The following is a 13,733-nucleotide window of genomic DNA, read 5'->3' as shown; positions in this document are numbered from 1 at the left end:
AATATTTTATGCAGAAAAATATATTTGATATGTAATTACAATCGTTAAAAAGTCTTTGTTAGTCGATAATATCTTAAAAATTACAGCAAACTCAGGAATGTCCCTTTAACACGTTTGTATTATCAAATATACTGTTGTTGCAGGAATCTGCACGGCCGACATGGAGGCGTCGACGTACAGCTACAGGGAGTACTGTTATGAGTACTACGTGTGTTACGGCAGCATGTCGCACTACGAGCGCTGCCCCGACGGCTTCTCCTACCACTACCAGGAGGGCTGCATCGAGGACCACTACTGTAGATACGAGCAGAACATACAGAAAGGTACAAGTGTGTGTGTGTATGTGTATGAGTGAGGCAGATAGATAAAGAGAGAGAGAGAGAGAGAGAGAGAGAGAGAGAGAGAGAGAGAGAGAGAGAGAGAGAGAGAGAGAGAGAGAGAGAGAGAGAGAGAGTGGCAGACGAAGACGGAGACGGAGAAACGAAAGCACACCAGTAGCACAGCCACGTGTTTAATTATGCGTGACTATGAGTAAGGTGTACGTTTTCATTTCAACTTATTTTCGTGCTTATATCCAATTAAGGTTCAAGCACGCTGTCCTGGGCACACACCTCAGCTATCTGGGCTGTCTGTCCAGGACAGTAGGTTAATTGTTAGTTGGTTAGTAGTTAGTGAGAGAGAAGAGGGTGTAGTGGCCTTACACCTACCCATTGAGCCCTTAAGAACTCGCTCTGGGTTGGAGCCGGTACCGGGCTGCGAACCTGTACCTACCAGCCTGTAGTCCGATGGTGTACGTTTTTTATATGTGTGGGTACATACGTATGCCTGTGTGCTTTGTATCCGCGTGTCTGTACGCCCTAACAGTGTCTGGTAATAACTATATGTAGTTAGGTAAACAGTCACCGACAACCAGTTCAGTTCAATTGAACTTTATTTTCGTGCTTATGTTCAATTAAGGTTCAGTCACGCTGTCCTGGACACACACCTCAGCTATCTGGTCTGTCTGGCCAGGACAGTGGGTTAGTTGTTAGTGAGAGAGAAGAGGGTGTAGTGGTCTTACACCTACCCACTGAGTCGTTAAAACTCGCTCAGGGCGGGAGCCGGTACCGGACTGCGAACCCCGTACCTACCAGCCTTACGTCCGATGGCTTAACCACGACACCTCCGAGGCCGGTCCCCTCACCCCATCCCACGATGACCTAAAATATATCTACACTCTATGACTCTAAAGAATCTATTTATCATTCCAGTCAAAGATCCATGCTCCTCGGTGAGGAACGGCGCCAAGTACTCGATCGGCGGTTACTGTAACGAGTTCTACGTCTGTCGCCACCAGCTGTCCATCTACCAACGGTGTCCCAACGGCTACGCGTTCGAGGGCTACGACTGCGTGAAGAAACCGTACTGCAAATACAGGAAGCCTGGCGAATACCCGCTACGTAATGTCTGATTGTAATCCACGTGTAGACAGCCGCCATCCACCCATTGATTATATCCATTCATTCACCTCTTGCTTTCTCACGTTCATTCCATAATATACTTACTTTTTATGACACAGAATAGTCGATGTGTATTTTTTAACTGGAGTGTCGTTAAACGTTAATTAATTAATTAATTAATTCATTCATTCATTCATTCATTCATTCATTCACTTCACTTCACTTCACTTCACTTCACTTCACTTCACTTCACTTCATCTAGTCATTAATGTATTTAACACTGCAGTAATTCAGATGATAATTCATTAATTTAATGGTTCACTGATTTAACCATTTAGACGTCCATCCATTTATCTGTCCGCCCGTCCCTCAGTCCGCCCGTCCGTCCGTCCATCTATCGTCGGTGGGCCCATTGAGCTATTTCGTCAAAGGCCGTGGTGTGTGCTATCTTATCTGTGGGATGATGCATATAAAAGATGCATTGCTACTAATGGAAACATGTAGCGGGTTTCCTCTCTAAGACTAAATGTAAAAATTACCTAATGTTTGATATTCACCGGCCGATGATTAATAAATCAATGTGCTCTAGTGGTATCGTTAAACAAAACAAACTTAAATACACCTACATCGTGCGTGGATATATCCATGTGTACGGTAGTGCATTCATATATATTCACCTTTTCAACTTGGCAACATGATTGGGACCAAGCGGTCTTGGGAGAGTGGCAGTCCTTCTATAGACAGTGCAGAAAGGATGAAATAGTTTTGTGTCGTGCACGCATCGGTCATACTTACTTGACCCATTCGTTTATACTGAAGAAAGATCCTCCACAGCAGTGTGTGCACTGTCAGTGTACTCTGACGTTACGCCATATTTTGGTGGAGTGTGCTCATCTTAAAGACACTAGAAAAGATATATCTGGACAATGAAATGTGATGGAATCATTTCGATTCCATCCAGAACTTTTACTACAATTTTTACGTGATAATGACTTTTATTCTAAATTTTAAATTTATATATCTGTGATATTTGTATTTTTGCACAGTTCTTTACACTGTGTTTTTATTTAACTGTTGAATTTGTATATTGATGTTGATCAACACTTTAGATTTGCCTTTACCATAGTTTGACACCCAATAGCCGATGTATTTTTCGTGATGGGGTGTCGTTAAATATTAATTAATTAATTCATATATATATTCACCGATTCATCATGGCCGTCATTCACGCATCCATTCATTTATTCATGCACAGATTTATTAATTTATTCCTATACTTACTCATTTTATATATGGCGGCATCATCCTTCTCCGTTAACACATACAGACATGCGTAGGCTTTATAATACAATGGCCAGCGTATTTTATATATGGCGGCATCATCCTTCTCCGTTAACACATACAGACATGCGTAGGCTTTATAATGCAATGGCCAGCGTATTTTATATATGGCGGCATCATCCTTCTCCGTTAACACATACAGACATGCGTAGGCTTTATAATGCAATGGCCAGCGTATTTTATATATGGCGGCATCATCCTTCTCCGTTAACACATACAGACATGCGTAGGCTTTATAATGCAATTGCCAGTGTATTTTATTTTATTTGACTGGACTCTAATGAGCTAAACAAACTTTAAATTTCTTCAATTGTATTTGCTACATTTGGACATCGTGACTTGTCATCGACAGGAGCTTTTATATGGAACTGTATATGGTTTAATTTATTTATTTATTTATTACTGAATTTCTGTATTTATTTATTTATTAAACAGAAAATTACTTCGGTATCTAGATTTTATATCAATGTTGGAAATAAAATTACTTACATGCTTTTTTATTGAATTCTTCTTCTTCTTCTTCTTCTGCTTATTATTATTATTATTATTATTATTATTATTATTATCTGTTTTAGATAAAAGAAAGAAAAGGGCACTTGATATGTTCGGGTACGATCGAACGCCCCGTGAGTATTTAATATATCATTTGGTTAAAGCTGCAATGTCGAGTACGCCTTTAATATTTAAAATACGAATTAAATCATACAGTTTACGTAACGCCCATTCTTCAAATTAAATTGGTCTTTACATCGCACCTGTATCTACAAAATACTTTGATAGGCATTATGTATTCCATGTTTTTGTTTTACTCTAGTAAATTATATTATAGAATTGGATGTTTTTCTATCTTTAATGAACGAAGTCTCCTTACATAAATTTTAAATGTTTAATTGTTTATATTTGTCGTACGTTTTTTTTTTTTTTTTTTAAATCTGAATTTTATTTTTCATTCTCTTTGCAGCTGTTGCGTATATGGGTAAGTTTCTTTTAAATTTTATTTTGACGGACGCAATTAAAGATTGCATGAAACATTACTATTACTATATATATTACTATAATATATAGACAGACAGACAGACACACGCACACACACACACGCACACGCTCACGCACAGGCACACACGCACTTACACACATACACACGCGCGCACGCACACATACTCACACAGAGACACACGCACACAAGCGCGCTCGCACACACACGGCCATATATATATATATATACAGTAAAACCTGCTTTGGCGGCCACCTCTATAAGATGGCCACCTGTCTATGACGACCACTTCCCGTCCCCCCAACTCAATTTACAGTATATTTTACCTCTATATGACAACCACCTGTACAACGCGACCAGCGGCCACTTTTTTTTAACCAAAATAGGTAAATGGACCTGTCTATGGCGGCCAACAAAATACAATTGGAAACCTGGCTGCAAAATTTAGTGACAGATTTCTTTGTTCTTTTGGTCACTTTGTTTCTTCATCTTTATTATATAGGCGTGCATAAACTCGTACGGTAGATGTTTAGATGTTTAGTGAATTAAACTTTGTTAGTTTTAATATGTGAGCAATATCTTAATCTTCTGAATACTGAAGTTAACAAAGCTCGGAAAACATAAAGTGAGTGTTTGCTTAGATGTACTTAGCGGCAAACGGTAGATCAGTGAAGTTAGTGGTGTGTGCTATTACTCCTAATCACCCTTATCCAATAACATCGGTTTTCGCACCGAACACACTTGTTCTGACAGAGTGTCCCCAAAAACAACCGGAGTTAAACATGTCAACTCTCGAAGTTATTAAATATAGCTACATATGTCGTTAGTTTCTAGAATGCCCCCGAAAGTTCGTAAGCCGGTCGACTTAACGTTGGAACAGAGGATAGATGTTATTACAAAAAATCAGAGAAAGATAAACTCTATGCTAGAAAAAATGCAGAACAATTTGAAGGGGTAGAACTCAAATTGATGGAATTCTGAAGAGAAAAGCAGAGGTGTTGGCATATTATGAAAACAATCAGGCATCTGATAAAAAGAGACAGAGAAGAGTCACGGGCAACGAGGATATAAACATACTGACGTGGAAATGGTTGAATGATGCTACAGCTCGTAGAATAAATGTCACTGGTCCGTTGATTAAGGAGAAGACATTATAATTTGCTGTGGATTTAGGTGTAGACAATTTCAAAGTGTCAAATGGCTGGCTGGAACCATTCAGGCGTAGACACAACATTGTTGTAGGTACATTGAGCGGCGAGAGAGGTAATACACACACACACACACACACACACACACACACACACACACACACACACAATGTATATGCATAAAGATGTATATGTGAAGTTTTATATTATTATTTTATTATTATTATTATTATTATTATTATTATTATTATTATTATTAAATATATCTAATTATTACTGCAGATTTCTGCTATGAACGTCCGGACGGTTACACGTACAATATCGGAGGCTTCTGTTACGAGTACTACACGTGTAACAAGCGAATGTCCTACTACTCGACCTGCCCCGACCGCTTCCGATACATGGCCTTCAGTTCAGACATGCCCGCCAGACGGAACGCCGATTACTACTACTCCATGAACTCCACAGACATGCCCAGCGGCTGCGTCAGAGACGACAACTGCCGACAATACCCGAACGATTTGACAGCATTCGGTAAACATCGATATTAGCTAATTCTAACCGTGTATTCGAAGCTCTGTTCTGGTGCCGGAAACGTGTTTGTAAAAAGTTTCGAACGTGTTCCCATTCTCAAATCACTACACTACCTCACATAGTGGTGTGGCGAGATCGCGTTCTCTGCCTTTCGCGAACGCAGTTTCGAATACACGGTAAATGAAATTCCATTGCTGTTCTGGCCACAGACCACAATTAATTTCGCTATATGTTTCTATATAGCGTTAGTGGCTATAACATTTTTATTATTATCAGCAGGCCCATGGATTTGTGTATGTACCTTTGCCTGGCTGGGAGAAGCACATCCTGAAAAGGACAACCTCTGTTGTCCAGCTCTTTCTCCCATGATATTGATTTAAACAAACACACCCACTAAACCTGGCCGGAGTACACCCACTTTTGCATGGGCCGGAATTAACACAAACAAGTCTTCAGTGTGAACAAGTTACACATGTTAATAAAGTACATGCTTTCCCCTGTCAACTTCAGTCAAATAGTTGCCACTTTAAAGCTGTCTGCCATGAAATAATCACAGCAGACTACTTGCACAGACAAATTTCCGGATTTTCGACAACCAAATGGGAAGATAACTGTGATCTGTGGCCTATCAATTGGGACGGTATCTGCCTTCCAGTACTTAAAAATGGCTAGGATGCCAGTTATTACAGAAATATTAATACAAAGAAACAAATGATTGGCAGCAAAACCAATGATTTGGTATTTTGCAAGTGAGTTTGGGATATTCCCGATTTAGTCTTGGGAATCTGTTAGAATTTCGATTATTGATTATTGGTTATAATCATTGCTATCGTCTAAACCGGAGACACAATTGCAGTTAACATCATTCCACTCAATCGATTATGGATTTTTCTTATCGATTACCATATCGATAGAGCCTAACCGATCAATTGTCGATTGCTATCCCGATCTAATTTTAAAGTTAGCAATGGTTCTAAAAGCTTTCTGCCTCTGGCGTCGTTAAAGGGACATTCCCGAGTTTGCTACATTGTAAGATGTTTCCGACTTATAAAATATTTCTACGATTAAACTTACATATTAAATATATTTTCTTGTTTAGAATATCAGTGTCTGTATATTCAATGTGTTTCTGGTCGTCTTAATATTTGTATGAAGGCAAAAACCGGATTTTGTCGCGCATTTCGTACGTACGAAAAACATTTATTTTAGGAAATAAAATGAAATTTAACCTAGTACAAATATTAGAACGATCAGAAACATATTTAATATACAGCCACTAATATTTTATGCAGAAAAATATATTTGATATGTAATTACAATCGTTAAAAAGTATCTTATTAGTCAATGACATCTAGCAAATTGCAGCAAATTCAGGAATATCCCTTTAAATTGATTTTATTAATTAGAGGCAGCTATGATTCTTTCTCCGTTTTGTTTTTGATTCTCAGATTTCTGCGCTGGTAAGGCAGACAACTTTACCTACACGTTAGGCGGCTACTGCAACGAGTACTTCCAGTGTCATTACGGCAAGTCGGTCTTCCAGAAATGTCCTGAAGGATTCTCGTACTCGGATAAAAAGTCCAAGTGTATCTATGATGACCACTGCAAAAGCATGAAACCAGGACACTATCTGCCAGGTGCGTAGGATCCTCTCGCTGCTATTGCAGGTGGAGTTAGCGATTATGGTGGTGGTAGTAATAATGATAATGGTAAATATTATTATTTGATGATGATGATCATGATTGTGACCATGGTGCTGCTACTGATGATGATGGTGGTGATTATGATGATGATGATGGTCGTGGTAGTGGTGGTGGTGATGATGATGATGATGGTGGTCGTGGTAGTGGTGGTGGTGGTGATGATGATGATGATGGTGGTGGTGGTGGTGATGATGATGATGGTGGTGGTGGTGGTAATGATGATGGTGGTGGTGATGGTGGTGATGGTGATGATGGTAGTGATGATGATGATGATAGTGGTGGTGGTGGTGATGATGATGATGATGATGGTGGTGGTGGTGGTGGTTGTGGTGATGATAATGGTGGTGATGATGATGATGATGATGGTGGTGATAGATGAGATGGTTATGATAGTGAAGATGATGATCATGATGGGTGAGGTGATAGCAATGATCATAGTGAATGTTATGGCACTTGCGAAGATGATGTTTCAAGTATTGGTGGTGAAGGTCATAATAATAATAGTGATAGTTAAAGTGGTTGTGGTGATCATAATGGTGACCATGGCCATGATGATAGTGACGCCGATGTTGGACGAGCAGGTGGTGCTTGTAACGATGATAATAATGATGATGATAATGATGGTGGTGGGGGTTGTGATGGTCGTCATCGTGGTGTGGGTGTGGGGGTGGGGGGGGGGGGATGTTCCGATGACGATGTGTAAGTGACATGGTGTTTAAAAACGTTTTATAAAATCAGAATGCAACAACTGGTGTTCGTTATTACAACCAACCAATCTAAAGACGTGCTGTTCTGGGCACCAGCTGCTCCAAGTACAGCCAGCTAACGTTTCGGTAACGTTCGCAAACTATTTCTTTGGTTCCTAACATGGCCATTTGGTTTACCGTGAAGCGCATAAATCAGTCTAGTGGACATTTTTTTCTGCCCGGTCTGGCTGAACGCAGCCCTGCTTTCATAAGCGTCTTGACCGAGGAAACAGAATACTAATTGATCTTTTTTTAATTTCTTTTCTCAGACCCCTGCAAGAATCTCGTAAATGGCCAGGCGTATCACAATGGCGGATATTGCTATGAGTATTTCGAGTGCTGGAATAAGACGTCTTTCTATGAACAGTGCCCATCTGGTTACAAGTTTGATGGCATAGCGTGTACTCACGACCCAGGCTGTTACTATGAACATCATGTCAAATCTGGTGAGTATTTGTTCTGTTCGTGCTTATATCTAATTATATTAAAGGGACAGACCGTAATTTTTTTTAAAAACTAAGGCATATTTTTACTATTATAGCCGTTTATGATCACTGAAATCAAACATTACTTATATTTTATTGTTTACATTATCCATTTCCGTACAACCGCAGTGTTTCTGGTCATCCTGGTGTTTCTAATACCACAAAATGCATTTTTCATATTTAAAAAAAAAACAGTAACGGCTATGGAGTCGCGTTTTAGTCTATTTTAAGGGTATTTCAACGTCACAGACTCTTGTTTCACTCTGGTGTATCCAAATGTGTTTCATGTTTGTAAATTAACCAAACTTAGTGTCCAGTTTTACAGGTTGACATTAGAGTCCAGGTGAAAAATATGCCTTATTTAGTTTTTTTTTTAAACTAGTGATTGACCCTTTAAGGTTTAAACACAGTGTCCTGAGCGCATGCCTCAGCAATCCGGACTATTTGTGTAGGACACTGGATTAGTGGTTAGTTGTTAATGATTAGTATAGAACTGGGTCCCGTTCCACAAAGCGATCTTAGCGCTAAGATCACCCTAAGTGCATATGTCAGCAGTGCAGTTACTGTGATCTTAGGGCTAAGATCGCTTCGTAGAACGTGGCCCTGGACTTTATTTGCCCAGAACACCATCGGTGTTACATTTTGAGGTGTTTTGCTAAGGTCCACGGGAATAACCTATGATATCCAAACAGATACTTAGTAATATAACGGCCATGGATGTCATGGTCACAATGACACACTAAATTAAGTAACTATGTTTATGGTAGGCCATTAAAGGTAGTTGGTAAATTATGCTTTCTTAGGCATATTCCACGATTGCAGAGTTATACACATTAAAATAAAACAATATATATCATCTTACTAAAAATGTGACATCACATGCTATTCCCGTGGACCCATCAAATATTTCGGCAGCAAGTATACTGCTGATACGCATAATACATCCAAACAAACAAATAACTTAATAAATAAACTTACGACACATCGTTAACAATAAGCTTGTATTTGTTGTGTTTTTTGTTGATATCTACATCCACGATGTCTAAATTTAAAATTTGAAAATAATGAAATGATATGGATGTGTCCAAGACGGGGAGGGAGGTGGGTTAATGCTAGGCTTAGACTACCAACTGCCAGCAGAAAGTTGGCCAACTTCCTTCTGTCACGAGTTCTACAACTGCCCAGTTGCTAGTCAGATCGCTCTTACAAACTTGATTCTCGTCGTATAACCCATTAGTTGTTAATCTAATATATTATTTGAATTAAGTCTGTCTATAAAGTAGTAACTACATTATGTGTGTATAAAGTATATATAAAATTACTGTAACAACCCATGTCTTCTCCCTTTGCATGGGTTGATATTTGTCAACAAGGGAATCTGAGCGCACCCGTCGTAAGTCGGGAGTTAAAGAAATTACAACGCAAAAGTCGAGTTGGCCAACTTTCTGCAGACAGTTGGCGGTTTGATCCTAGCATAACAAAGTTATGGAATTTACAATTTTAATTAACCATTTTAATTAGGAGAAACAACAAATGCCATAATAATAGATTTAAAAGCACCACTGAACATGACAGTACTTTCCTGAACATTAATTTCAGATTACTGCGTTGGAAGTCCAGACGGCTATTCCTTCGCAGGCGGGTACTGCTATGAGTTCAACCAGTGCTATAAGGGTATGTCCTTCTACAAACGTTGCCCCGAGGGCTACAGCTACGATTCTAGCTCTGGTGACTGCAAACACGACTACGGCGACGACTGCGAATATAACCATCACAAGCTTCAGGGTAAGTAATCGCTTCTGTATCTTGAGTAGTTAAAGTTCATTTTGATTCACGACATCACTAGAGCACATTGATTTATTAATCATCTGCTAATGGTAATTGCATTCCGTAATTCTGACAGTCTTAGAGAGGAAACCCGCTACATTGTTTTCATTAGTAGCAAGAGATCTTTTGTACGCGCCATCGCACAGACAGGATAGCACATTCGACGGCCTTTGATATAACGGCCGTGGTGCATTGGCTGGATCGAGAAATAGGTTTATGGGTCCACAGACGCGGATCGATCCTAGATCGACCGTGCATCAGGCGAGCGGGTTACCATCGGGCTGCGACCCGCCCCTCTGAACCTTGAAATATATGTTGTATATAAAACACTTAGGTCGCTGGTAAAATCGGTTCCATCCGTATCAGGTGCGGGACGCAGCCCAGTGGTAAAGTGTCTAGGATCGATCCCCGACGGTGGACCCATTGCGCTATTTCTGGTTCCTGCTAGTGCATCACAACTGGTATATCAAAGGTCGTGGTATGTGCTATCCTGTTTGTGGGATGGTGCATATACACAATGTATAAGATCCCTTGCTACTAACGGAAAAAAAGTGGCGGGTTTCCTCTTTAAGACTATATGTAAAAATTACCAAATGTTTGACATCCAAAAGCAGATGATTAACAAATCAATGTGCTCTAGAGGTGTCGTTAAACAAAACAAACTTTAACCATCCGTATCATGTTTAAGGTATATCATCGATTTTAGGTATATTTAACGGAGGAGTGTCTTCAGTTGTCAAAACATGTCCTTCATCCATGTCAAGTTTTAACGGTACCCTTTTGGGCTATCTTGAGAATACCGTGAATCCAGACATACATACATACATACATACATACATTGAGTTGAGTTGAGTTAAAAGAGCTTCCTTTTTATGGAAGCTTCGATAGCTCAGAGCGTATCGTGGTTAGTCTTGCAATTTGCGGGCGAATCGGTGCCACAGGATCGAGTCCCAGCAACGGCATGGGACAATTTGTGAGGCCAGAAAGGATTTAATTATCCCCTGCGCCAGTGCGTTAATATCTATGTATGTAATAGTCAACCTCGACATACATACAATATATAGATATTCATACATCAATACATACTAGCCAGTGCCAGGTCTGCCCACTGTTTCGTGCACGTAAGCGGGATCGACCGCGTAGATTGTAGGCCCCATGCATATGGTTGAGTTAAAAGAGCTTCCTTTTTATGGAAGCTTCGATAGCTCAGACCTCGACATACATACAATATATAGATATTCATACATCAATACATACATACATACATACATACGTAGATTGTAGGCCCCATGCATATGGTTGAGTTAAAGAACTTCCTTTTATGGAAGCCTCGATTGCTCAGAGCGTATCGTGGTTAGTCTTGCAATTTGCGGGCGACTCGGTGCCACAGGTTCGAGTCCCAGCAACGGCATGGGACAATTTGTGAGGCCAGAAAGGATTTAATTACCCCCTGCGCCAGTGCGTTAATATCTATGTATGTAACAGTCAACCTCGACATACATACAATATATAGATATTCATACATCAATACATACATACATACCTACATACATACACACAAACGTACACTTATTTTAGGCTGAGTACTAACTTCTATGAGCAATGCGATTTTTTTTTTTTAATGTCAACATTTCAGTTAGTGTCATTCTGTACAGTTGTTAAATTTAAAATTTGTTTTGTTTAACGACACCACTAGAACACATTGATTTATTAATAATTGGCTATTGGATGTCAAACATTTGATAATTTTGACAGTATAGGTTTAGAGAGGAAACCCGCTACTTGTTTCCATTAGTAGCAAAGAACCTTTTATATGTACCATCCCACAAACAGGATAGAACACACCACGGCCTTTGATATACCAGTCGTGGAGCACTAGCTGGGTCGAGAACTGTGCAGTTGTTATGCAATAAATAATGGCGGTTGCCTGTCTTTATATGTAAATAATTTGGTGAGTCTGAGTCTCATATACTTCTTGCATCAATTATTATATTAGGTCAAGCATAAGCGTACGAGATGTGGGGTTGGAGAGGGACAACACTAATTTTGTTTTCTTTTTTTATTTGAAAACAGCCATTTGCGCCCACACTAATTACAGCTGTATTCATATACAGTGAAACACACTTATAACGTACATGCTTAGAACGAACAACTGCATAGAACGAACTGAATGCAAAGTCCCGTTTTATCTCCCTATACATTAATAACCAACTTATGAAAATGAATGAATGAATGTTTAACGACACCCCAGCACGAAAAATACATCGGCTGTTGGGTGTCAAACTATGGTAATGCAAACAAATAAGGTGATGATCAACATCAATATAAAAATTCAAGATTTAAATAAAAACAGTGTAAAGAACTGTGCAAAAATACAAATATCGCAGATAGATACTGACTTTTATTCAAAATTTCAGTTTGTGCTGTATTGGTCATTCTCAAAGAGAATGTTAAACTCCTGCACCACGGTGAGGTTACAGCACGCGCAGGGGCTTATGGAAATGTGTACAACGAACTACGTCTATAAAGAACTAACTATCATGGTCCCTTCCGGTTCGTTGTACGATTACAGTGTTAATTGCAATATCTGTAGTTCTAATATCCTGAAAATACTAAAAACATATTTTTTTCCTTTTCTTTTCTTTCAAGATTATTGCTACAACCAGGCTAACGGCCACACGTATGAGCGGAACGGCCATTGCTACGAGTACTACGTCTGCCACTACGGCAAATCATTCTACCACCGCTGCCCCATCGGCTACTCGTACAAATACGGGCAGGGCTGCATCTACGACGGGGAATGTTACTACTTCCACTTCTACTACCAGTACTACTTCTACTACTATTATTACTACTACGGAGGTGACGGTAAGCATTATCAGCTAACAATAGTCTTTATTGCATGAGGGTGAATTCCTCTAAATCAAATCCCATAGACTATGATGTTAACATATTAATTATAACTAATGGATCTCTGAGACATTGCAGATCGGTGGAAGCCTATTTCCGATACCGGTGTTTATACGAGATAAGAAAAATACATTTATAATACAAGGTGTAAATTGTCTGTCAGTGCTTTAATGAAAATGAACTAATCAAAAAGCAATTTGCACGCTGATAGGGGAATGTGGGCGGGGCAGGCTGTCGAACCAAACTGTCATACCACTACCACTCACTTAAGCAGGGCCGGATTTAGACCTTGGGGAGCCCGGGGTAGGGGCCCATGGCAAGTCAGGTTCTGGGGTACCATAACTTAGAAATAAAATTACATGACAAATACATTTTTTTTTTTTTTTTATAATTATTACATTTTTTTTATGAAGGTAGTGGGGGTGGGGTGGGGGTGGGGTGGGGGTGAGGGTGCTCTCTGACAGGGGGCCCGGGGCAATTGCCCCCTTTGCCACCTTATAAATCTGGCACTGCACTTAAGCAAGTCCATGTATTATCGTATATGGCGTGGGGATATTTTATTTAGATTGTGAAATATAGAAAGTTCAAATTGAATTGGTATTGCAG

General features: G+C 39.6%; 1 protein-coding gene across 1 annotated transcript in view; it reads left to right on the top strand.

Annotated features, from left to right (window-relative positions):
* Positions 1 to 13,733, top strand: part of LOC121379611 — a 69,812-nt gene that overhangs the window by 17,776 nt on the left and 38,303 nt on the right. Inside the window, exons 11-19 of the mRNA XM_041508258.1 lie at positions 144 to 323; positions 1,251 to 1,439; positions 3,356 to 3,406; positions 3,742 to 3,756; positions 5,205 to 5,456; positions 6,905 to 7,093; positions 8,175 to 8,351; positions 9,990 to 10,175; positions 12,867 to 13,085. Of these exons, the coding sequence (XP_041364192.1) occupies positions 144 to 323; positions 1,251 to 1,439; positions 3,356 to 3,406; positions 3,742 to 3,756; positions 5,205 to 5,456; positions 6,905 to 7,093; positions 8,175 to 8,351; positions 9,990 to 10,175; positions 12,867 to 13,085 (1,458 nt within the window). The remainder of the gene's footprint in view (positions 1 to 143; positions 324 to 1,250; positions 1,440 to 3,355; positions 3,407 to 3,741; positions 3,757 to 5,204; positions 5,457 to 6,904; positions 7,094 to 8,174; positions 8,352 to 9,989; positions 10,176 to 12,866; positions 13,086 to 13,733) is intronic.

The sequence above is a fragment of the Gigantopelta aegis genome, chromosome 8 (assembly GCF_016097555.1).
Source record: "Gigantopelta aegis isolate Gae_Host chromosome 8, Gae_host_genome, whole genome shotgun sequence".
NCBI classification, from domain to species: domain Eukaryota; kingdom Metazoa; phylum Mollusca; class Gastropoda; order Neomphalida; family Peltospiridae; genus Gigantopelta; species Gigantopelta aegis.
The sequence above is the reverse complement of the archived record's forward strand: the minus strand, read 5'-3'. Positions and strand labels throughout refer to the sequence as shown.